Genomic DNA, 26,633 nt, shown 5'->3' on the forward strand with positions numbered 1-26,633 from the left:
GTTTGTCTCTCTCTCTCTCTCTCTCTCTCTCTCTCTCTCTCTCTCGACCCTCTCCACTTCTATCTCTCCATCACTAGCTGTCTACCAGGCGATGCACACTCACTCACACAAAATACACACACACCTCATACTCACAGAAACACACACACTCACAGCCAACACTGCTGTCACATGTTATAGAGACATTGAACCACTGGACACTTCCCATTTCACTCTGTGTATTTAAATACTGTATCCCAGACATAGCTTATTCTAATATTTCTACTACTGCACGGTGAATTCTTACACTGTTTATACACACCACATATTTATTTACATACTGGATTCTTGACATAGCTCATTCCAATATATCTACTGTTTTACATATAATTCTTAGTATATCTGGTGTAAATTCTCCAGCTATACTGCACATACGTATAGATTGTATTTTGATTACTATTTGGGCTGTTAATTGGATTCCTCGTTTTTGATTTCTTGTTTCTTTTGTACTCTTTCTACATTTTAATTATTTGTGTACTTTGACATTTTACTGCAATAAACTTTGATTTGATTTGATAGCTCTCTCTGTTCTTCTCTCTCTCTCTCTCTCTCTCTCTCTTTCAGTGGACACTAGTCATCCCGCAAGTCCAGGTGTCTCCAATCATTTGTGAATCAGAATCAGGTCACTCCGCTCCGCTCGCTGGTGTTTTTGATAATCTCAGTAGGCGTCAACCTCAAGCAACTGTCCAAAAAATACAGAGGAATCACAAAATTCCTGCCCGCGATTAATAAAGTCCTCAGAAAGGGGGTCTCATATTTAACAATGTGGCTCTGAAGTAGACCATGAAAAGGAACTTGAGACAAAAAAAATCCCATTGAAATATTCCCCTTTAAAGCCAGACACATTTTTTTCCACAGTGAGTAGACATCCTACTGTATGGACCTCCCATCACTATGCCAAACCCCCCATGATGTCTCTGTGTGTGTGTGTGCATTCTATGTGCCCTCACGTGCTCTCATGTTCTAATGCCAACCTATTACAACCCATTACATTACCCAAGGAATTACAATAAATTAAGGGTACATTTCACTTCCATGACCCAAGGTTTATGGTAATTAGACCTGGGTTGTTCTGTTATTTTATACACTGGTTCATCCTATAATGACCTACTGTAGCATGACAAACAAAGGTCAGTTTTGACTTATCCCTCTTATAGTTTAGGTTATGATTTTGAAAGGCTGATCCTAGATCTGTGCTTTAAGGAAACTTCCCCCTGGTGTGAGTGGGTACCTCTGACAGATAGGCCCTGAGGCTGGAGGCCTTGCCCAGACTATCTGTCGTACTCAGCCCAGGAGGGGTGAGCAGGGGCCTGGGTCGGGTCGGCTGACTGGTGGGGGTCACCGGTCTGCTCCTCGACCTCCTGAACGTCACCTCCTTATGACCCCCGTGACCTCCAACCCCTGGGGTCATGGCCGACCTGGAGGTCAGCAGGCTGTTGGGGGTCATGGGCCTGCTGCTGGGGGTTCTAGGAGTTGTAGTTCTGCTGCCGGGGTTGCTGGGAGAATGAGTTCTGTGACCAGTCGTCATGGTGAGGGAGGTTGGTTTCCGGGTGAGCAGAGGGCTAAGTTTGGGGCTGACCAGGGGGTAGCCTATGGAGCTGGGCTTGGCTGAGCGGGCGCTGAGGACGGGGGACTGGGGTCTTGAGGGGGGTCTGGAGGTCTGGCCTGGTAAGGGTAGAGTGTTGGGGAGGGTTCCCCCTGGGAGGGAGGTGTGGAACAGAGGGGTGAGGAGCAGACTACTGTGGGGGCTGTTGGGGCTCCGCTGGGCTAGTTTCCCCTGCTCCGCCAGTTTGGCCAGGTCCTTCTCCACCTCTGGAGGGGCACAGAGACAAAGACAGACATGTTTGATAATTAAATGTATTCATGACAAATAACATACTGTATAAAAGTAAGGCCAAGGGACATAGTCAACAAAATATCTGGGCCTTATTATATAAAACAGAGAAAGGGCAAAGGTGGGTCATGTTCAGATATGCACGCTTATCTTTCAAATCTTTCAAAAAAAGCACCTCAACGCTCTGATTTTCATTGATGTGTGTTTCTGGACTAAAGACACAGGATGGACTCATTTACATTCCAAAACATCCCAGAAGATATCCCAGGCTTCATAACAGGAGAGTGGGAATGCTGCCTTTCCTTTTCATGTTTGTCTTAAAACTCCTTTCACTGGTCATTGAAAACAATATTTACTGACTCTGTAAATTGTGGTGAATCCTGCTTCAGTAAAAATTCCGGATTGACATTAAAAACGAATGTCACATAACATGAAGATTGTGTCCCAAATGGCACCATATTTCCTATGTAGTGCACTACTGTTGACCAGGACCCATAGGGCTCTGGTCAAAAGCAGTGCACTACATAGGGAGCAGAGTGCAATTTGGGACGGGTACCCTATTTCCTATGTCCTATGCAATGCACCCTATTTCCTATCTAGTGCGCTACTGTTGACCAGGGCTCATAGGGCTCTGGTCAAAAGCAATGCACTACATAGGAAGCAGGGTGCAATTTGGGACACACAGAAGTGTTATTCCAAAATTCTGAAAATATATTTGTTTGCTTTATTGGTAGTTACAAAAACAGTTTTGTTTGTCAGAGGATGGGATAGGACTGCCAATGAGAACATCTGGGGGTAGCCTGCTCTCTGCTCCTCATCTCCCTGTTTGTGTCCTTTTTAAGGCTCTGACGCTGTTGGGTTTTCAGCGATCCAAGCTGGGACTTATCATGCGAGGGGGATATTTTCAGGAATGACTCACCACGAAGAGTTCGTACCAAACGGCACCCCATTCCCTATAGTGCACTACTTTTACCAGAGCTCTATGGGCACTGGTCAAAAGTAGTGCACTATGTAGGACATATTATGCCATTCGGGATGGAGCCTAACTCCTTAAGCATTCTCAGAGAAGCGTGTATTTGTGACATTTAATAAATGACACGTAGTCGAAGCATTACATGTACTTCATAAACCTTGACTTCAACCATTTATGAGCAAATAGAGACTTCTCCAAAACAAACAACATTTCATTTTTCCACGCTTCAAAAATGCGAAACACATGTTCACTCATCACAAATGACTAGCTACAGTCGATCCACATATTGCAAAATACTCCACAACTACTATGATACTGTAGGTCAACTAATATTATACAAGAGCACTGAGCAGCGTTGGAGAGATGATTTAAGCTGGTTTGAAAGTTTAAGAAGTGTGTGTCTGTAAGTTTGTTTGAAAACTCATCTAAATTGTTTGTATTGTATAGTCCATCCGGCACCCTGTGTATTTCATTCCATGACGTGATAACCATATAGCTGGATCTGTAGTTAATTAGTTGTAATTGTAACAGTCTCTTGAAACCAGACAGAGATACTACACCATGGCAGTATGTTTCACTTACTGAATGTGTGTGTACATCATACTGACAATGTGTTCTTTGCTGTTTTTAAATTAAACTCAGATTGTGTGTGTGTGTGTGTGTGTGTGTGTGGTGTGTGGTGTTGTGTGTGTGTGTGTGTGTGTGTGTGTGTGTGTGTGTGGTGTGTGGGTGTGTGTGTGTGTGTGTGTGTGTGTGTGTGTGTAGGTGTGGTGTGTGGGTGTGTGTGTGTGTGTGTGTGTGTGTGTGTGTGATGTGTGTGTGTGTGTGTGTGTGTGTGTGTGTGTGTGTGTGTGTGTGTGTGTGTTGTGTGTGTGTGTGTGTGTGTGTGTGGTGTGTGTGTGTTGTGTGTTGTGTGTGTGTGTGTGTGTGTGTGTGTGTGTGTGTGTGTGTGTGTGTGTTGTGGTGTGTGTGTGTGTGTGTGGTGTGTGTGTGTGTGTGTGTGTGTGTGTGTGTGTGTGTGTGTTGTGTGTGTGTGGGTGTGTGTGTGTGTGGTGTGTGTGTGTGGTTGTGTGTGTGTGTGTGTGTGTGTGTGTGTGTGTGTGTGTGTGTGTGTGTGTGTGTGTGTGTGTGTGTGTGTGTGTGTGTGTGTGTGTGTGGGTGTGTGTGTGTGTGTGTGTGTGTGTGTGTGTGTGTGTGTGCCATACACTAACATTGAGTCCTGTGTTGTTTTAGCCCATATGCTGTTATAGACTTTGTTTGTAGACCTGCTGACCTCTGATCCAATAGAGCTATTTATATAGGAGAACATGGTTGTATCCCAAATGGCACCCTATTCCCTATGTAGCCTGTACTTTTGACCAAGGCGCATAGGGCATATAGGGAATAGTATACCTGTGTGTAGAAATGAGAATATATGAACAACTGAGATTATGGGAAGCTTTATGGCTTAAAACCACACATTTTCGGTGGATTGGCAATCCCTGTAAAGTATCCTCCTGTTTAAATGAAGCCAATTCATTGTGGCTCTGCGACATAATTGGAAGGGGCAAAGAATTAGTCTATTAGCCACCCATTAAAAACCTGAAATGGCAAAAAATGATTAGTGTACATCGAAAAATGTATCAATTTCACTCAAATGGTTTGACAGCAACGCCGCATAAAATTCAAGTCAGTTGGGATCAGGCTCTTCGACGTCCCAATACCTTGGCATCTGGTCTATGAACTGGTTTATACAAATCAACTGACATGTCAATCCGTTCGTTTTAATTTAAGATATTATATAAAATACAAAGACAATGCTTAATAGATGGGGCATTGAACAGTCAGCCTTACAAGGCTCTGCCATGAGAATTGACCACAAGTTCTCAATGGGATTAAGGTCGGGGTAGTTTCCTGGCCATGGACCCAAAATATAGATGTTTTGTTCCCCGAGCCACTTAGTTTTTTGCCTTATGGCAAGGTGCTCCATCATGCTGGAAAAGGCATGGTTCGTCACCAAACTGTTCCTGGATGGTTGGGAGAAGTTGCTCTCAGAGGATGTGTTGGTACCATTCTTTATTCATGGCTGTGTTCTTAGGCAAAATTGTGAGTGAGCCCACTCCCTTGGTTAAGAAGCAACCCCACACATGAATGGCCTCAGGATGCTTTACTGTTGGCATGACACAGGACTGATGGTAGCGCTCACCTTGTCTTCTCCAGACAAGCTTTTTTCCAGATGCCCCAAACAATCGGAAAGGGGATTCATCAGAGAAAATGACTTTACCCCAGTCCTCAGCAGTCCAATCCCTGTACCTTTTGCAGAATATCAGTCTGTCCCTGATGTTTTCCTGGAGAGAAGTGGCTTCTTTGCTGCCCTTCTTGACACCAGGCCATCCTCCAAAAGTCTTCGCCTCACTGTGCGTGCAGATGCACTCACACCTGCCTGCTGCCATTCCTGAACAAGCTCTGTACTGGTGGTGCCCCGATCCCGCAGCTGAATCAACTTTAGGAGAAGTCCTGGCACTTGCTGGACTTTCCCCGAAGCCTTCTTCACAACAATTGAACCGCTCTCCTTAAAGTTCTTGATGATCCTATAAATGGTTGATTTAGGTGCAATCTTACTGGCAGCAATATTCTTGCCTGTGAAGCCCTTTTTTGTGCAAAGCAATGATGACGGCACGTGTTTCCTTGCAGGTAACCATGATTGACAGAGGAAGAACAATGATTCCATGCACCACCCTCCATTTTAAGCTTCCAGTCTGTTATTCGAACTCAATCAGCATGACACAGTGATCTCCAGCCTTGTCCTCGTCAACACTCACACCTGTGTTAATGAGAGAATCACTGACATGATGGCAGCTGGTCCTTTTGTGGCAGGGCTGAAATGCAGTGGAAATGTTTTTTTTTTGTGATTCAGTTCATTTGCATGGCAAAGAGGGACTTGGCAATTAATTACAATTCCTTTGATCACTCTTCATTCTGGAGTATATGCAAATTGCCATCATACAAACTAAGGCAGCAGACTGTGAAAATGTATATTTGTGTCATTCTCAAAACATTTGGCCATGACTGTACAGTAGATATTCCATAAAAAAATCTACCGTGTCTAGCTACAATAGTCATTTACAACATTAACAATGTCTACACTGTATTTCTGATCTATTTTATGTATTTTAAATGGACAAAACAATGTGCTTTCCTTTCAAAAACAAGGACATTTCTAAGTGACCCCAAACCTTTGAATGTTCGTGTACATTTTAAGGAAAACAGTGTATTTTACAATAGTTATCTTTTGTTTGTTTTTAATCCCATCCTTGAGCTACCCTCAACCCCTCCTACCTACAGTATCTCTAAAGACCATCCAGTTCTGAACATATATACATTTTACAGACACTGTATATTTTACATGAGTTATCGTGTTGTTTTTAGTCCCGCCCTTTAGCTCCACTCAACCCCTCCCATCTATCTACGAACACCATTCGGTTTTGATTTCTATTTGCTATATATTTTTCAACTGTGCTGTGATGTGTTCACAAATGTTCTGAACCTTTCTATTCCCATAGTTTCTACGGATTGTAAATGAAAGATAAATATTTTGATAAAAGTATTATATTATTGATCGATTGACTAAGAAGTGCTATTTGCAGAGTCAGCTCCAAGTAAATGCTGCAATTCTTCAGCCATACCTGAACATGCAACTAAAAACAAGCTACATATGGACAGTATCAAAACAAATGATCTAATGATTCTGTTTCTTTGCATCAAAATCTGCATTCTTGTCACGCCCTGACCTTAGTTATCTTTGTTTTCTTTATTATTTTGGTTAGGTCAGGGTGTGATGAGGGTGGTATGTGTGTTTTTGTCTTGTCTAGGGATTTACGGGATTTTGGTATGTCTAGGTAAATGTAGGTCTATGGTGGCCTGAATTGGTTCCCAATCAGAGGCAGCTGTTTATCGTTGTCTCTGATTGGGGATCCTATTTAGGTTGCCATTTTCAATTTAGGTTTGGTGGGTTATTGTCTATGTGTTGTTTCCTGTCAGCACGCGTGTCTTTTCACGGCACGTTTGTTAAGTGTTCTTCGTGCAAATAAAGAAGAATGTATTCTTATCACGCTGCGCCTTGGTCTCCTCATTATGACGAACGTGACAATTCTATTGGTTGCAAGAATTTTGTATAATAATTTAAGTAGATTTATTTTTTAACCTGGTGTCGAGAGATTTACAGAGTTAGCAAAACGTCACACCAGGGTAAGCCTACACAAAACACAGCCCTTATTTTAAGTGTTTCTAAAATCCCCTATGGGAAAAATGAATTGTGGAAAAACAATTGGAACCATTTCCCTCTGACTGCTAGTTTTTATGGGTAGTATGACTCATACTGTGGTACTCTATAGTGTGTAAGCCAGTGACAAAAAAAACGAAATTTAATCAATTTTAAATTCAGGCTGTAACACAACAAAATATGGAAAAAATCAAGGGTGGGAAAACTTTCTGAAGGCTCATGTACATGGGTTCTTCATGCGTTGCCATACTATTTCATCACAGTGTCAGATCTGGGTTAGTCACTTGAGAAAACAGGATACATCTACTGAAACACCAAATGTAGACCTATAGGAAGTGACTTGAATATCCAACTGTACACAAGTGATAAATGAATACACGACTACTACTAATGTTGAGAGACTGTACATAAAGCTGCTTTTCTAATGCCATATTTCGGTTAGTGTTTATAAGCAGTGAAGAAAATGCAGCAGTGTCATAGGTATGAGGGCGTGAAATGTCATACCTCTCCCACACAGCACCCATTCTACCATGACCGAGATCGTTGGTGTTTGATTCAACTAAACAGGATATGCTGATAAATAATCGGTTCCCATAAAGCCGATATGATCATCAAGAGCTTCTTACTGATGTTATGATAAACAAAAGCATTCTTTCAGTCGGTTTGGAAAATCGTTCTTCCTGACCGTAAGTGATTTGGGTGTTGATGCAGTCATGCTGTTACTGTAAGTGTGACGAAGATAGTTCCCCTTCCACTCCTCCTCCTGTTCTCTCCAATTAAAACATGGCTCTCACATCCCGTTTATTAAACATCTAAGGCCGCGTCCCAAATGGCACACTGTTCCATGTATCGTGCACTACTTTTCACCAGAGTCCTTGTCAAAAGTAGTGCACTATAAAGGGAAAAGGGTGCCATTTGGGACACAATCTAAAAACAGGAATGTATTTATCTGTATCCAACTTGATTAACTCACTGTAGCTCAAGTCCTGTGTTCACAGTCTGGCCTGATGCCTGGCCTCCAGACTAAAATAAGTGATGACAATTGTTTAAAAGACAATCAAGGTTGGAGGCATCAGGACTCAAATGCACTTAGCACAAGGCGGGTGGGAGGGAGGAGGCCGCCGATATAATCTATTCTAAACTCTTTGATCAGAAAGAGAAGACATTTAGTGATAGAGTACAGGACCACAGCATTACAACACCCTTACAACTCTTAGATCACATGCAATGCTTTATTGACTCTGGCTTCCAACCTCTCCTAAATGGAAACTTTAAAGACAGGCACACTGGCGGGCACACACACCCACGTTAACGAATCAGTCATCTCTTTTCGTTTGGATCAAATCTGCATGCTGTCGGCCAGAATGAGATGTACTCCCTGAATAACATTAAACAACATGATTACAGATGAATGATGTCGAACGGATAGGAGAATTATCATGAACTGAATTGCATTACCCTAAAACTGGTCCCAGATCTGTGTGTCCTCAAGACTACTCCATTGCTGCCTTTGTTTGGCATAACAAGGAGCGACAAGGAGTTGGCATGATAAGACCTACAGACTGGCAGTCAGACTAAGCCTAGACCGGTTCCAGGTCGGTAAAACAGCATGTTTTATTAGCCATCTGCTCTGACTATTCACATTCCATATCATAGGACTAAAGCTAGTATTTACGCACAGACTTCAATCATCAAAGAGATTAGGGTTGCAAAATTCTGGTGACTTTCCCAAAGTTCAGAAAAAAGTTTTCCAGAACTCCTCGTTGGAAGATTCCCATAATCAGGAGAATTAAGCAATGAGGTAATTCACCAACTGGAATTCTCCAAGCGGTATTTATGAAAAACCTGGGGATCTTGGAAAAGTTACCGGAATTTTGCAACCCTAGTGAAGTTCTACTTTGAGACATGACTAATAATCAAATGGGATCTTTTGGAGGGGAAAAAAAGTAACCTATTACTTATATCCACAGGGATTACAAAAGAAAGTAGATGAACATAATTGTATTTCAAAAACGGACTAGTAGAAGGGGAATGCACCATTACCACATAATTTGGGGTGAGAGAGAAGATAAAAGGAGAGGCGGTGGGTTGAAACACGGAACAGATTAGCAGCTAATAGAGGCATGAAAGACGGGGAATTAAGTTGTTCAACGTCTCCCTTCAATGGGGAGCCCTCTGATTCAATACAGCCTAACTTAAGTAAAACAACTAGAAATCAATGCCACCTGATGGCTTGAGGGTGTTTCATAAAGAACGAGTGCAAAGTGTGCCATGTTGTCAACACAACGACTTTAAGGACTTCTCTAGTGCCCCATACTGCCAGGCAGTGTACACATCTCTATACACTCAGGGGAAAATCCTAACTTACACTTACATTTTCACTTCATCAGAAGTTTGGAATATTAGCCCCTGAGGGAAATTGCTAAGATGCAGCATTTAGTTCAGTGGAGTAAGTAGAGAAGTTGCCCATAACTGCTTATACAGGGTCAGATCTTTTTTTAAATCCATTTAATGGTTAAGGAGAGTATTGGGAGTTGAGTAATCAGATCTTAGATCTGTGGATAAGAGAAACCTCTACCTCAGTGCAATCAGTAGGAGGGTGTGGGAGACAATAGTCTATCGCTGTTGAGATGAATTATTGAGACACTCAACAGTGATATTTTTAAGAGCCTTTATTAGCTGCTCAAAGTAAATGTGTTGCCAACACAGGGCCTCCTCTTGTGTCCCAAAGTCAGCCAGTGTATTATTCTCCTGACGGGACTGTGAGGGAGAGAGATACAACAGGCTAACAATGAGCCGATACGTTATTGCATTATGAGATACACAGCAGTGGCATTTTCAAAAGCTCAAAGTGTGCATGTTGCCAACATAGGGCCTCCCCACTGTGTCTCCAAAGTGCCAGACAGGGTTCTGTTTTGCTAGTGAAAACCCTGTGTGAGGGAGACAGACCCATACATACAACAGGCAACCAATGAGCAGATGAGCTGAGGTCTGAGAAGACGCAGAAGATATTTACCAGCTGTGAGTGCCTCTGCGTGACATTAATAGTTACACTAAGTGTGGTCAAAATGCTTGACATAACCCTAGAATGTAGACACGTATGTGGTGTACATGCAGCAGAGGCTGCATCCCAAACTGCTCTTTATTCCCTATATAGTGCACTACTTTGACCAGGTCCTGTAGTGCACTACAGTAATAAGGGAATATAGACCCTTATAAACCCGTTTGGGACACAGAGGAGATAACCACAGCTTAAAGGGGGAATGTGCAGGAACAAACAATTGGGTGACACATGTCTTAGGTTGACTGTGGATGGCGACTTCACTCTTTGGTCTACTTTCATCTGGTTAATAAATTAATACTCTACGTCGCAGCCACCCGTGACAGAGAGTCTCAGAGAGTCACCCAGACAGACGTCACGTCAACCATCGTTCAAAGAGAGGAGAGAGATCAAGCCTGATGCAAAGGCACAGTGACTGCTCCCATATTTTGGTCATGGTTCTAAGAACTTAAAATGTGTCAGGTCACAGCATGCGAAGTGTGTGCATGAGTGTGTGTGTGTGGTTTTATAAATTAAAATATGTCAGTTCATAGCAGTGTGTGTGTGTGTGTGTGTGTGTGTAAGCTATCAATTTCACAGAAGGTTTTAACGACTTACCAGAGCTGTATTTATTAAATTAATAAAAGATGCCCAGGGGTAAAAACTTTTTTTTAATTGGCAGATCAGTTTTTAATTAGCCAATCAAACTGCACAAGCCCCAAATATGTTATTTGGCAGGAGCTAGGTTAATTCTGTGTCTCTCTCTCCCCATGTTCTCTTTCTGTCATATATGCAACGTTTAATGGATGTCTGTCTGTCTGTCTGTGATTGTTTGATTGATCTGGGTTACCCACAGTGTTTGTCACTGTAAAAAAAAAAAAAACTCCCGTCACACAAAGAACCCCCCCCCCTCCACACACACCCAGATAGATGCCTACCAGCGAGGTGTTTGCCCATGTTTTCTAGTTCTTTAGAGAAGAGGGAGTCACTTAGCAGCAGTCCCCCCGTCTGTCCCAGCAGCTCCCTGGACGAGCTCCCTCCTCCTACTCCTTTAACCACCTTCACATCAGCCTCCCAGACTGCCTGACGCTGACACAGAGAAGAAAGAGAGAGTGGGAGAAAAAATAGAGAAAGTCACATTAGAAGAAAGAAAGACCCCCTCAATTACAACATCATTGAATAATCAAGCTTTTGCTCAAAAGCTCAAAATGGGGGCAGGCCCCAGCCATATCTGGTGTAACAAGAGGCAATTATTATATTTTATGGGCATTAGAAAAACTTTGGGTAACCACAGAGTGTAGATGAAAGTGGGTGGGTTGGCGGCGCGGGGTTTAGGCTAGCCTCGGATGGTAGAACATCGACTGGTAGACTACTAGACTGTCAGTAGTGGTCGTTTGAGGGGATTTTTATAAATAACAATCAATAAATTCTGAAATGGAGTGCAAGGATGTGTCCCAAGTGCACCCTATTCCATTTTTAGTGCACTACCCATAGGGCTTTGGTCAAAAGCAGTGCACTATGTAGGAAATAGAGTGCCATTTGGGATGCAGAATAAGGCTCCTGCTAGCCAGGCTGTCTGAGAGCGCTGATCCATCTACAGTATAGGCAGTTAACAAACAATACATCTAACAAACCAAACTGTTTGGAAATAGTTTCATAAGCTTATGGATACCATTTTATTTTATTTTTTTACAATATCAAAACTAGAAAAGTGTTTAAAAACTTTATGAACAGACATTCAGGGATCATGAATAAGCAAAGTAGACTACGGTTGCAACTGGCTGCTGGGGTAGCTGGGTTGCCAAGTATTACTGCCATGCCATACCTATTCCTGGCATCAGACATAATTTAGTAAGACCGGGGTTGCCAGATTCTGTAATTGGAGTACACATAATCCCCCCCTCCCCCTTTTATCCCAGTGATCACAGACAGGTCTGATGAGCTGTTAATCCAGTGGACCTTTGTGTGTCCAATGATAAGACGGCCATAGGGCTCTAGTTAAAAGTAGATGCATTAAATGGGTAATATGGTGCTATTTGGGACGTAGTTGTACTGAACCCTAACATGAGTTATAGTGACATCACTGCCAACTGTGACATCACTGGTCACTCTTAGCGTCCACTGACAGGCTGGTTTCACATGATGGACTGTCCAGGCAGGCTAGTGTATGAATGGGTCCCAAATGGCACCATATTTTCGAAAACTGCACTATTTTCAACCAGGGCACATAAGGCTCAGGTCAAAAGTAGTCCACTATATAGGGAAAAGGATGCCATTTGGGACGCACAACGTCTAAAGGCACAGATCTGATGAGAGACATACAGCTTCTCTCCACTACGTTTATAGACCAACCCAGAGGGATAGCTAACCTTACACATGGGCTGTGTCCCAAATGGCACCCTATTCCCTATATAGTGCACTCCTTTTGACGAGTGGTCTATAGGGCTCCGGTAAAGAGTAGTGCACTACATAGGGAATAGGGTGCTATTTGGGACACATGCCTAGCCTAACACTGGTACTCATTGTAGGCCCCCTGATCTGAATGTGGATTGAGTGAGTGGTCTTAAAACATGTCCGCATAGAAAAGGAATGACGAAAAACAACAGGGTCTGTTGCCGGGCGCTGCCCAAGGATAAATGGCAAAACGTGATTTTGGGGGAGTCTGGAGCTTTCCCCTGAATGGTACCCTATTCTCTAAAGCCCTTTGTGCACTTCTTTTGATCAGAGCCCTATGGGCCCTGGTCATACGTAGTCCACTCTATAGGGAATAGGGTGCTATTTGGGAAAAGGCCCTGAATTTGGTCTTTCTGCCTATTAGCGACATGAAGAGCTCTGTGGCGGTAAGACCACAACCCATCAGTAATTATAACCCTCTAACCAGCCAGCCAGCAGGGTGAAACATTACATGACATGTTCCTCTCTCTCTCTCTCCCACTCTCTCGTCCCTCTCCCTTCAGCATGACATAATCTAGTCATGTTTTCTGGGTATTCTCTCTGTGACATCTTTCGTGACATCTCCACACACAAATAGGCTCTGGGTAGAAGGCATCTCCCATAAAAGACCACAATTTAAACAGAACTCGTTGTGGTCTGTTATGGGAGATCCTGCCATCATCTTTTATTTTTTGACGACATGACTTTACCCAGATGAGATGCCCATTCCATAGAACAAAGCATTTTAGTATCGCAGTCACATCTAAATTCTCGCTCTGGGTTGAAGTTCTTCATAGACACCAGACCTAGGATCAGTTATACACACACATAGACATACAGAACAGTATATTCAGTGTTTGTGGCCCTTATGAGACTCCAAATGAACCTACAGTATGTAGGCTCAAGTATTCCAGGTGGCTATATGTCTGGAGATAATGAGCCAGCTAAACAATGCAGAGTGTTGTAGTCCACAGACCGACTGCTTTAACTACTGACTGACTGGCTCACTGGCTGGCATGCTGGCTGACTTGCTGGCTAACTGACTTGCTGGCTGGTTGGCTGGCTGACTTGTCCTAAACATGTTCTTTATCTCCCATACAGCATGTTGCCTATTGAGACCCTCTAGACCTGACTGTAACACTTGAAACTGGACATTCACAGATGTAGCCTAAAAGACACCGTATTCCCCAGCTACATAATACTCAAAGGTCAAATAAAGTTTAAGTCGGAAGTTTACATACACCTTAGCCAAATATATTTAAACTCAGTTTTTCACAATTCCTGACATTTAATCCTATTACAAATTCCCTGTCTTAGGTCAGTTAGGATCACCACTTTATTTTAAGAATGCAAAATGTCAAAATAATAGTAGAGAGAATGATTTATTTCCGCTTTCATTTCTTTCATCACATTCCCAGTGGGTCAGAAGTTGACATACACTCAGTTAGTATTTGGTAGCATTTCCTTTAAATTGCTCAACTTTGATCAAACGTTTCAGGTAGCCTTCCACAAGCTTCCCACAATAAATTGGGTGAATTTTGGCCCATTCCTCTTGGAGCTGGTATAACTGAGTCAGGTTTGTAGGCCTCCTTGCTCCCAAATGCTTTTCAGTTCTGCCCACAAATGTTTCATGGGATTGAGGTCAGGGCTTTGTGATGGCCACTCCAATACCTTGACTTTGTTGTACTTAAGCCATTTTGCCACAACTTTGGAAGTATGTTTGGGGTCATTGTCCATTTGGAAGACCCATTTGCAACCACGCTTTAACTTCCTGACTGCTGTCTTGAGATGTTGCTTCAATATATCCACATAATTTTCCTGCCTCACGATGCCATCTATTTTGTGAAGTGCACCAGTCCCTGCAGCAGCAAAGCACCCCCGTGCTTCACGGTTGGGATGGTGTTCTTCGGCTTGTAAGGCTCCCCCTTTCTCCTCCAAACATAACGATGGTCATTATGGCCATACAGTTCTATTTTTGTTTCATCAGATCAGAGGACATTTCTCCAAAAAGTGTCCCCATGTGCAGTTGCAGGTTATGTCGATATAGGACTCGTTTTACTGTGGATATAGATACTTTTGTACCTGTTTCCTCTTCACAAGGTCCTTGTTCTGGGATTGATTTGCACTTTTCGCAGTACGTTCATCTCTAGGAGACGCGTCTCCTTCCTGAGCGGTATGACGGCTGCGTGGTGCCATGGTGTTTAAACTTGCGTACTATTGTTTGTACAGATGAACATGGAACCTTCAGGCGTTTGGAAATTGGGGTCAACAATTTAGGTCTTGGCTGATTTCTTTTCATTTTCCCATGATGTCAAGCAGAGGCACTGTGTTTGAAGGTAGGCCTTGAAATACGTCCACAGGCACACCTCCAATTGACTCAAATGTTTTCAATTAGCCTATCAGAAGATTCTAAAGCCATGACATCATTTTCTGGAATTTTACAAGCTGTTTAAAGGCACAGTCAATTTAGTGTATGTAAACTTCTGACCAACTGGAATTGTGATACGGTGAATTATAAGTGAAATAATCTGTCTGTAAACAATTGTTGGAAAAATTACTTGTGTCATGCACAAAGTAGATGTCCTAACCGACTTGCCGAAACTATAGTTTGTTTTAACAAGAAATTTGTGGAGTGATTGAAAAACAAGTTTTAATGACTCCGACCAAAGTGTATGTAAACTTCCGACTTCAACTGTACAAAACAACCTGTCTCCTGGTTTTTGTGGGTAGTTGTTTTCTGTTTTTGTGTCTGCACCAGACAGAACTGTTTCGGTTATTCCCTTTGTTATTTTTGTATTTAGTGTCAATAAAATAACATGAACACGTACCTCGCTGCGCTTTGGTCCTCACCTTCTTCCACCAACAGCCATTACACTCCCCTTCATCTACACTAAATGAAGTGGATTTAACTTAGGGATCATAGCATTCACCTGGTCAGTCTGTCATGGAAGGAGCAGGCGTTCTTAATGTTTTGTACAGTCAGTATATATAATATATAGGGAGTCGTGTCTGTTTAGTCCCCCTGATGAAAACAACATCCATTTATTCACTAAGTTATGCTTTGATTCTTGGCATACTTTGTCTGTTTACATTGTGATGTTATCTAGGGAGGTGAATTAATAGAAGGTTGTGTGTATATTGGAATCCTGTGTGTCTTGCTTGGCTTAAGGACTCTACAGTACCATGTGGAAGGGCCCCTGTAGCCTTTAGGACTGTAGAGTACCATGTGGAAGGGCCACTGTAGTCTTTAGGACTGTACACTACCATGTGTAAGGGCCCCTGTAGCCTTTAGGACTGTACAGTACCATGTGGAAGGGCCCCTGTAGCCTTTAGGACTGTACAGTACCATGTGGAAGGGCCCCTGTAGTCTTTAGGATTCTACAGTACCATGTGGAAGGGCCCCTGTAGCCTTTAGGACTGTACACTACCATGTGGAAGGGCCCCTGTAGCCTTTAGGACTGTACACTACCATGTGGAAGGGCCCCTGTGGCCTTTAGGACTCTACAGTACCATGTGGAAGGGCCCCTGTAGTCTTTAGGACTCTACAGTACCATGTGGAAGGGCCCCTGTAGCCTTTAGAACTGTACACTACCATGTGGAAGGGCCCCTGTAGCCTTTAGGACTGTACAGTACCATGTGGAAGGGCCCCTGTAGCCTTTAGGACTGTACAGCACCATGTGGAAGGGCCCCTGTAACCTTAGGACTCTACAGTACCATGTGGAAGGGCCCCTGTAGTCTTTAGGACTCTACAGTACCATGTGGAAGGGCCCCTGTAGTCTTTAGGACTGTACAGCACCATGTGGAAGGGCCCCTGTAGTCTTTAGGACTCTACAGTACCATGTGGAAGGGCCCCTGTAGTCTTTAGTCACTTCATGATATACGGTTGTGATTATCGTCATGATTACCTCTACTCCTAAGTGTACGTGTGTACGTGTGTATGTGTGTGCCAGGTTGGATTCCCACATGGGCCAGTGAATATTATTTTGGTCCAAAAGAACCAAATGGTCTTGCAAATATTGCAGTGCATTGATCAAATTGGAAAGCTGTTACACTGGCTTTGATATCGCCTGGATGGAATTTCTTATTTTATCTATCTGGCTGTACTGTGTGAACTTTGTCTGCCTATCGTGATGTGGACACAGCCTCTGCGTCCCAAATGGTAACCTATTCCCTATATAGTGCACTTCCTACAGGATTCTCGTCAAAAGTAGTGCACTATATAGGGAATAGGAAGCCATTTGGAATGCAGAGAGCATCTGCTTTTGGTGAAATAGATCACAGCTTTCCACTGCAGATGGTTGCACTTGGACCTAGTGTCAGAAAATCAGAAAAACCTGCCTTTTGGAATATTCTTCGCTTCCAGACATTTAACAAAAATGGTCAAAGTAGTGCACGATAGAGGGAGTAGGACTCTGGACATAAGTAGGTGACTATAGAGGGAGTAGAGCTCTGGACATAAGTAGTTCACTATAGAGGGAGTAGAGCTCTGGACATAAGTAGGTGACTATAGAGGGAGTAGGGCTCTGGACATAAGTAGTTCACTATAGAGGGAGTAGAGCTCTGGCCATAAGTAGTTCACTATAGAGGGAGTAGGACTCTGGACATAAGTAGTTCACTATAGAGGGAGTAGGACTCTGGTCATAAGTAGTTGACTATAGAGGGAGTAGGGCTCTGGACATAAGTAGTTCACTATAGAGGGAGTAGGGCTCTGGTCATAAGTAGTTGACTATAGAGGGAGTAGAGCTTTGGACATAAGTAGGTGACTATAGAGGGAGTAGGACTCTGGTCATAAGTAGTTGACTATAGAGGGAGTAGAGCTCTGGACATAAGTAGGTGACTATAGAGGGAGTAGGGCTCTGGACATAAGTAGTTCACTATAGAGGGAGTAGGGCTCTGGACATAAGTAGTTCACTATAGAGGGAGTAGGACTCTGGACATAAGTAGTTCACTATAGAGGGAGTAGAGCTCTGGACATAAGTAGTTCACTATAGAGGTAGTAGGGCTCTGGACATAAGTAGTTCACTATAGAGGGAGTAGGGCTCTGGACATAAGTAGTTCACTATAGAGGGAGTAGAGCTCTGGACATAAGTAGTTGACTATAGAGGGAGTAGAGCTCTGGACATAAGTAGTTCACTATAGAGGGAGTAGAGCTCTGGACATAAGTAGGTGACTATAGAGGGAGTAGGGCTCTGGACATAAGTAGTTCACTATAGAGGGAGTAGAGCTCTGGCCATAAGTAGTTCACTATAGAGGGAGTAGGACTCTGGACATAAGTAGTTCACTATAGAGGGAGTAGGACTCTGGTCATAAGTAGTTGACTATAGAGGGAGTAGGGCTCTGGACATAAGTAGTTCACTATAGAGGGAGTAGGGCTCTGGTCATAAGTAGTTGACTATAGAGGGAGTAGAGCTTTGGACATAAGTAGGTGACTATAGAGGGAGTAGGACTCTGGTCATAAGTAGTTGACTATAGAGGGAGTAGAGCTCTGGACATAAGTAGGTGACTATAGAGGGAGTAGGGCTCTGGACATAAGTAGTTCACTATAGAGGGAGTAGGGCTCTGGACATAAGTAGTTCACTATAGAGGGAGTAGGACTCTGGACATAAGTAGTTCACTATAGAGGGAGTAGAGCTCTGGACATAAGTAGTTCACTATAGAGGTAGTAGGGCTCTGGACATAAGTAGTTCACTATAGAGGGAGTAGGGCTCTGGACATAAGTAGTTCACTATAGAGGGAGTAGAGCTCTGGACATAAGTAGTTGACTATAGAGGGAGTAGAGCTCTGGACATAAGTAGTTGACTATAGAGGGAGTAGGGCTCTGGACATAAGTAGGTGACTATAGAGGGAGTAGAGCTTTGGACATAAGTAGGTGACTATAGAGGGAGTAGGGCTCTGGACATAAGTAGTTCACTATAGAGGGAGTAGAGCTCTGGACATAAGTAGGTGACTATAGAGGGAGTAGGGCTCTGGACATAAGTAGGTGACTATAGAGGGAGTAGGGCTCTGGACATAAGTAGGTGACTATAGAGGGAGTAGGGCTCTGGACATAAGTAGTTCACTATAGAGGGAGTAGAGCTTTGGACATAAGTAGGTGACTATAGAGGGAGTAGGGCTCTGGACATAAGTAGTTCACTATAGAGGGAGTAGAGCTCTGGACATAAGTAGGTGACTATAGAGGGAGTAGGGCTCTGGACATAAGTAGTTCACTATAGAGGGAGTAGGGCTCTGGACATAAGTAGTTCACTATAGAGGGAGTAGGACTCTGGACATAAGTAGTTCACTATAGAGGGAGTAGAGCTCTGGACATAAGTAGTTCACTATAGAGGGAGTAGGGCTCTGGACATAAGTAGTTCACTATAGAGGGAGTAGGGCTCTGGACATAAGTAGTTCACTATAGAGGGAGTAGAGCTCTGGACATAAGTAGTTCACTATAGAGGGAGTAGAGCTCTGGACATAAGTAGTTGACTATAGATGGAGTAGAGCTCTGGACATAAGTAGGTGACTATAGAGGGAGTAGGACTCTGGTCATAAGTAGTTGACTATAGAGGGAGTAGAGCTCTGGACATAAGTAGGTGACTATAGAGGGAGTAGGGCTCTGGACATAAGTAGGTGACTATAGAGGGAGTAGGGCTCTGGACATAAGTAGTTCACTATAGAGGGAGTAGGGCTCTGGACATAAGTAGTTCACTATAGAGGGAGTAGGGCTCTGGACATAAGTAGTTGACTATAGAGGGAGTAGGGCTCTGGACATAAGTAGTTCACTATAGAGGGAGTAGGGCTCTGGTCATAAGTAGTTGACTATAGAGGGAGTAGGACTCTGGTCATAAGTAGTTCACTATAGAGGGAGTAGGGCTCTGGACATAAGTAGTTGACTATAGAGGGAGTAGAGCTCTGGTCATAAGTAGTTCACTATAGAGGGAGTAGAGCTCTGGACATAAGTAGTTGACTATAGAGGGAGTAGGGCTCTGGTCATAAGTAGTTGACTATAGAGGGAGTAGGACTCTGGACATAAGTAGTTGACTATAGAGGGAGTAGGGCTCTGGACATAAGTAGTTCACTATAGAGGGAGTAGGACTCTGGTCATAAGTAGTTGACTATAGAGGGAGTAGAGCTCTGGACATAAGTAGTTCACTATAGAGGGAGTAGGGCTCTGGTCATAAGTAGTTCACTATAGAGGGAGTAGGGCTCTGGACATAAGTAGTTCACTATAGAGGGAGTAGGGCTCTGGTCATAAGTAGTTCACTATAGAGGGAGTAGGGCTCCGGTCCCGAGAGAGAGACTGAGTCACTCCTGTCTGAAACAGTCATTGCATTGCATTGCATTGTATTGATAATGATGTATGTTTAGATGACGACCCAAATGAATCAAACTGTTTTTGTTTCATTTGTTTGTTGGACGCATCGATGCAAATCATTTTATTTAATCCAGATGAACAACAAATCAAAAGAACAAGGTTTGTTGTGTTCATCTCTGAGATAAAGTACTTTTATAATTTGGTAATGAGTTATGATGAGGTCATTCATGTCAACGGCTAGAAAACCAACGTTGTATAATTCCACTCCCAGCCAACACTGCAGAAACCCAAAGCCGAGCCCAAGGTGAACAAAGGAAATGGAAGAAAATCCTATGGTGGTGATGCTTCTGTCCAACTAACAAACATGGATCTGATTTCTACCTAAATTAGATCCATGTTGAGAGAGAGAGGATGGGAGTCCAGATTGAAATCGTTCACTGTTTACGTGTGTGTGTGTGTGTGTGTGTGTGTGTGTGTGTGTGTGTGTGTGTGTGTGTGTGTGTGTGTGTGTGTGTGTGTGTGTGTGTGCAGCTATGCGTGTGTGGTCAGCAGTAATATCCACCAGCACCACTAACAGGGAGTTTTTGGGTCCCAGTCGGCCCCGGTGCACAGCAGGACTGTCAGGGCTGTGTGCATGCAGTCATCAGCCTCAATCACCTTGGTGGTGGTGAAGAAGAAGAGCTAGAGAGACAGACAGACAGTATGCTGTCGTTTAAACTCTGCCCTTTTGAGGGCAGGAAAAGGCCAGAAAAAGACTCCTGTCTGGGTTTCTTACTCTGGTCTACCATGAATGATAAAGTTCTGATCTATTCATAACTGGTAAGAAAGGTTGTCTATTTGGGGAAATATTGCGTCTAAGCCACGTTCATCACCTTTGGTACTTGATACCCCATGGATCCTGGTAAAAAATTGTGCAATGTTTGGACTTCTGGTCTGCCCACATGACTCCTGGGCCACATGTTGCCCATCGCAGCGCGTTGTGGCCTGGTCTAGTGAGGGACTGCTAGTGGGCAACCCAAGTGGAACAGGAAGCAGCTAGGAACACACACACCACTAGTAAGACCACCACCGCTACCTCATCCCCTTTAAGACCACAGGTTGACCTCTTCAAACCACTTAATAGAAGGCATGCCTGTTGTTTTCAGAACATGAGGATGGAGGGAGAGATGAATGTGATAGGGAGGGATGGAGTGAGGGAAAGGACAGAAGGAGGAAGAGATGAACGAGAGAGGGAGGAAGAGATGGAGTGGGGGAAAGGACAGGCGGGAGGGAGGGAGGAATGAGAGTGTGAGGGAGTGATGGAAGGGGAGCAAAAGGGGGTAGAGGGAAAAGAGGAAGAGAAAGTAATCCAATATGATTTAGTCTTATTTCTTCCTTTGTCTGCATGTGTCCCTTGTGTTTTCTGACAGCTCGCTGAAAACAACTGGTTGATTTATGGGCCTAACCCTGCATGTGAGAGACAGCTCGACTACACATCTGGTTTGTTTCCTCATTGTTTGGTGTAAAAATGTTATCTTTTAAAAGGGTATTCATAATAACGTTGTTTACCTTACGATATGATATTTGTTAGAAGGCTTTTTTGGGGTAACAAAAGTTTCATCAACAATACAGTTTTTGAAGAGCGTATTACTGTCTCTGTAAGCTGTCAAATAATTGTAAGTGGTGGGATCTGAAACTCGGTCTCCCAGCGTGGAAAACAAACATATTAACCATTAGATTAATGAGGAAATTCCCATTGGGCAGTGGGTGCCACTGACTTTAAGTCCAACTCAATTCACTACATAACGATCAACAGTAACATACAGTACGTTTAGCCAAACTATTGTTTTCAGCATGTTTGGCATGACAAGGAACCATATAGGAGTTAGCTGCAACACACACAGACCTGGGACCAGGCTAATAATGTAGATTACAGTGAGAAATATACAGTGCCTTCAGAAAGTATTCACACCCCATTCATTTTTCCACATTTTGTTGTGTTACAGCCTGAATTTAAAATGGATTCATTTGAGATTTTTTGTTACTGGCCTACACACAATACCCGATAATGTCAAAGTGGGATAATGTTTTCGAAATTGTTACAAATTAATACAAAATTAAAAGCTGAAGTGTCTTGAGTAATTCAGCCATTTTGTTATGGCAAGCCTAAATCAAATCAAATGTATTTATATAGCCCTTCTTACATCATATCTCAAAGTGCTGTACAGAAACCCAGCCTAAAACCCCAAACGGCAAGCAATGCAGGTGTAGAAGCACGTACAAAATAAGTTCAGGAGTAAAAATGTGCTTAACAAGTCACATAATAAGTTACATGGACTCACTCTGTGTGCATTAATAGTGTTTTAACATAATATTTGAATGACTACCTCATCTCTGTACCCCACACATACAATGATCTGGAAGGTTCTCCAGTCGAGCAGTGAATTTCAAACTCAGATTCAACAACAAAGACCATGGAGCTTTTCCAATGCCTCGCAAAGGGCACCTACAGTGGGGCAAAAAAAGTATTTAGTCAGCCACCAATTGCACAAGTTCTCCCACTTAAGAAGATGAGAGAGGCCTGTAATTTTCATCATAGGTACACTTCAACTATGACAGACAAAATGAGAAAAAGAAATCCAGAAAATCACATTGTAGGATTTTTTATGAATTTATTTGCAAATTATGGTGGAAAATAAGTATTTGGTCACCTACAAACAAGCAAGATTTCTGGCTCTCACAGACCTGTAACTTCTTCTTTAAGAGGCTCCTCTGTCCTCCACTTTACCGTTTACCTGTATTAATGGCACCTGTTTGAACTTGTTATCAGTATAAAAGACACCTGTCCACAACCTCAAACAGTCACACTCCAAACTCCACTATGGCCAAGACCAAAGAGCTGTCAAAGGACACCAGAAACAAAATTGTAGACCTGCACCCGGCTGGGAAGACTGAATCTGCAATAGGTAAGCAGTTTGGTTTGAAGAAATCAACTGTGGGAGCAATTATTAGGAAATGGAAAACATACAAGACCACTGATAATCTCCCTCGATCTGGGGCTCCACGCAAGATCTCACCCTGTGGGGTCAAAATGATCACAAGAACGGTGAGCAAAAATCCCAGAACCACACGGGGGGACCTAATGAATGACCTGCAGAGAGCTGGGACCAAAGTAACAAAGCCTACAATCAGTAACACACTACGCCGACAGGGACTCAAATCCTGCAGTGTCAGACGTGTCCCCCTGCTTAAGCCAGTACATGTCCAGGCTCGTCTGACGTTTGCTAGAGAGCATTTGGACGATCCAGAAGAAGATTGGGAGAATGTCATATGGTCAGATGAAACCAAAATAGAACTTTTTGGTAAAAACTCAACTCGTCGTGTTTGGAGGACAAAGAATGCTGAGTTGCATCCAAAGAACACTATACCTACTGTGAAGCATGGGGGTGGAAACATCATGCTTTGGGGCTGTTTTTCTGCAAAGGGACCAGGACAACTGATCCGAGTAAAGGAAAGAATGAATGGGGCCATGTATCGTGAGATTTTGAGTGAAAACCTCCTTCCATCAGCAAGGGCATTGAAGATGAAACGTGGCTGGGTCTTTCAGCATGACAATGATCCCAATCACACCGCCCGGGGAACAAAGGAGTGGCTTCGTAAGAAGCATTTCAAGGTCCTGGAGTGGCCTAGCTAGTCTCCAGATCTCAACCCCATAAAACATCTTTGGAGGGAGTTGAAAGTCAGTGTTGCCCAGCAACAGCCCCAAAACATCACTGCTCTAGAGGAGATCTGCATGGAGGAATGGGCCAAAATACCAGCAACAGTGTGTGAAAACCTTGTGAAGCCTTACAGAAAACGTTTGACCTCTGTCATTGCCAACAAAGGGTATATAACAAAGTATTGAGATAAACTTTTGTTATTGACCAAATACTTATTTTCCACCATATTTTGCTAATAAATTCATGAAAAATCCTACAATGCCATTTTCTGGATTTTTTTCAAATTTTGTCTGTCATAGTTGAAGTGAAAATTACAGGCCTCTCTCATATTTTTAAGTGGGAGAACTTGCACAATTGGTGGCTGACTACATACTTTTTTGCCCCACTGTATAGGTAGATGGGTAAAAAAAAATAGAAAGCAGACATGGAATATCCCTTTGAGCATAGTGAAGTTATTTATTACACTTTGGATGGTGCATCAATACACCCAGTCACTACAAAGATACAGGCATCCTTCCTAACTCAGTTGCCAGAGAGGAAGGAAACCGCTCAGGTATGTCACCAGGAGGCTATTGGTGACTTTAAAACAGTTACAGAGTTTAATGGCTGTGATAGGAGAAAACTGAGGATGGATCAACAGCACTGTAGTTACTCCACAATACTACCCTAATTGACAGAGTGAAAAGAATGAAGCCTATACAGAATTAAAATATTCCAAAACATGCATCCTGTTTGCAACAAGGCACTAAGGTAATACTGCAAAAATATGGCAAAGCAATGCATTTTTGTCCTGAATACAAAGTGTTATGTTTGGGGCAAATCAAACAACACATTACTGAGTACCACTCTCCATATTTTCAAGCATAGTGGTGGCTGTATTATGTTATGCGTAATGTTTGTAATTGTTAAGGACTGGGGAGTTTTTCAGGATAAAACATAAATGGAATGGAGCTACTGTAAGCACAGGAAAAATCCTAGAGGAAAACCTGGTTCAGTCTGCTTTCCACCAGACCCTGGGAGATTAATTAATCTATTCAGAAGGACAAAAACATAAAACACAAGGCCAAATCTACACTGGAGTTGCTTAACAAGAAGAAAGTGAATGTTCCTAAGTGGCCAAGTTACAGTTTTGACTTAAATCTGCTTGAAAACCTATGGCAAGACCTGATGGCGTAGCAGTAAGTCGTCCTGTCGTCCTGTCGTGTCGTGTCCCTGTATATTTCGTTTATTTTTCGTTTTTTTACATAGCTATCCCTTTAAAAACATTTTGCTAAACCTAAGCTTCCAAATACGCTGGATCTTCACAACTAGCTATCTAGCTAAACCGCAACCCCGGATGATTACCCCTGGCTAGCGTTTCCACCCACTTAGCTTGAAGCTAGCCCGGCCTGCGCTACCACCGTAGCATACTCCTGAGCTACAATACCCGGGCCCACGACCGGTCTATCGATGTCACCGCATGAAGAGGAATAAACAGACTCACCCCATCGCGACGTCCCCCAAGGGCTAACTCTCTAGCCCTCGCTATCTCCCTGCTTGCTAATTCGGCCTGCTAACTGCTAGCTTGTCCAGCTCCGGTCCGCTAACTGCTACCTTGTCTAGCCCGGGCCTACAAACTGTTAGCTTGTTAGCACAGGCCTGCTAACTGCCTGAATCGCCGCGTCCCAAACGCCCACCGGACCCATATTTACTTTCTATCTCTTTTGACTTTTAATTTGTTTATACCTTCCGGAAACCTGCCTCACCCAATGTGATACGGAATCGCTATTATTTTTTATTTATTTTTAGAACACACTCAAGAACCTCCAGAAGCTAACCAGCTAACTAGCTACAAGCTATTTAGTCATTGTTAGTTTTTTTTTTTACCTGGATAACACTCGCCAGTCCAGCTTCCCTGCCCCATCCACCGCTGCCCCCTGGACACTGATCTCTTGGCTACATAGCTGATGCACGCTGGACTGTCCATTAATCACGGTACTCCATTCTGCTTGTTTGTTTTATCTGTTGGCCCCGTTGCCTAGTCTACGCCATTTTACCTGCTGTTGTTGTGCTAGCTGATTAGCTGTTGTCTCACCTACTGTTTTAGCTAGCTTTCCCAATTCAACACCTGTGATTACTGTATGCCTCGCTGTATGTCTCTCTCAAATGTCAATATGCCTTGTATACTGTTGTTCAGGTTAGTTATCATTGTTTTAGTTCACAATGGAGCCCCTAGTTCCACTCTTCATACCCCTGATAACTCCTTTGTCCCACCTCCCACACATGCGGTGACCTCACCCATTACTACCAGCATGTCCAGAGATACAACCTCTCTCATCATCACCCAGTGCCTGGGCTTACCTCCGCTGTACCCGCACCCCACCATACCCCTGTCTGCGCATTATGCCCTGAATATATTCTACCATGCCCAGAAACCTGCTCTTATTCTCTGTCCCCAACGCTCTAGGCGACCAGTTTTGATAGCCTTTAGCCGCACCCTCATACTACTCCTTCTCTGTTCCGCGGGTGATGTGGAGGTAAACCCAGGCCCTGCATGTCCCCAGGCACCCTCATTTGTTGACTTCTGTGATCGAAAAAGCCTTGGTTTCATGCATGTCAACATCAGAAGCCTCCTCCCTAAGTTTGTCTTACTCACTGCTTTAGCACACTCTGCTAACCCTGATGTCCTTGCTGTGTCTGAATCCTGGCTCAGGAAGGCCACCAAAAATTCAGAGATTTCCATACCCAACTATAACATCTTCCGTCAAGATAGAACTGCCAAAGGGGGAGGAGTTGCAGTTTACTGCAGAGATAGCCTGCAAAGTAATGTCATACTTTCCAGGTCCATACCCAAACAGTTCGAACTACTAATTTTGAAAATTACTCTCTCCAGAAATAAGTCTCTCACGGTTGCCGCCTGCTACCGACCCCCCTCAGCTCCCAGCTGTGCCCTGGACACCATTTGTGAATTGATCGCCCCCCATCTAGCTTCAGAGTTTGTTCTGTTAGGTGACCTAAACTGGGATATGCTTAACACCCCGCCAGTCCTACAATCTAAGCTAGATGCCCTCAATCTCACACA

At 43.3% G+C, this 26,633-nt stretch overlaps 1 protein-coding gene across 6 annotated transcripts in view; it reads right to left on the bottom strand.

Moving 5' to 3' along the window:
* Positions 1-26,633, bottom strand: part of lg11h8orf34 (linkage group 11 C8orf34 homolog) — a 153,779-nt gene that overhangs the window by 7,908 nt on the left and 119,238 nt on the right. For all 6 annotated transcript variants that reach the window (XM_031836113.1, XM_031836112.1, XM_031836114.1 and 3 more), the window contains exons 11-12: positions 11,086-11,236; positions 1,271-1,851 (exon numbers count right to left, since the gene is read on the bottom strand). In XM_031836113.1, the coding sequence (XP_031691973.1) occupies positions 1,271-1,851; positions 11,086-11,236 (732 nt within the window). The remainder of the gene's footprint in view (positions 1-1,270; positions 1,852-11,085; positions 11,237-26,633) is intronic.

Source organism: Oncorhynchus kisutch, linkage group LG11 (genome assembly GCF_002021735.2).
Source record: "Oncorhynchus kisutch isolate 150728-3 linkage group LG11, Okis_V2, whole genome shotgun sequence".
Lineage (NCBI taxonomy): Eukaryota > Metazoa > Chordata > Actinopteri > Salmoniformes > Salmonidae > Oncorhynchus > Oncorhynchus kisutch.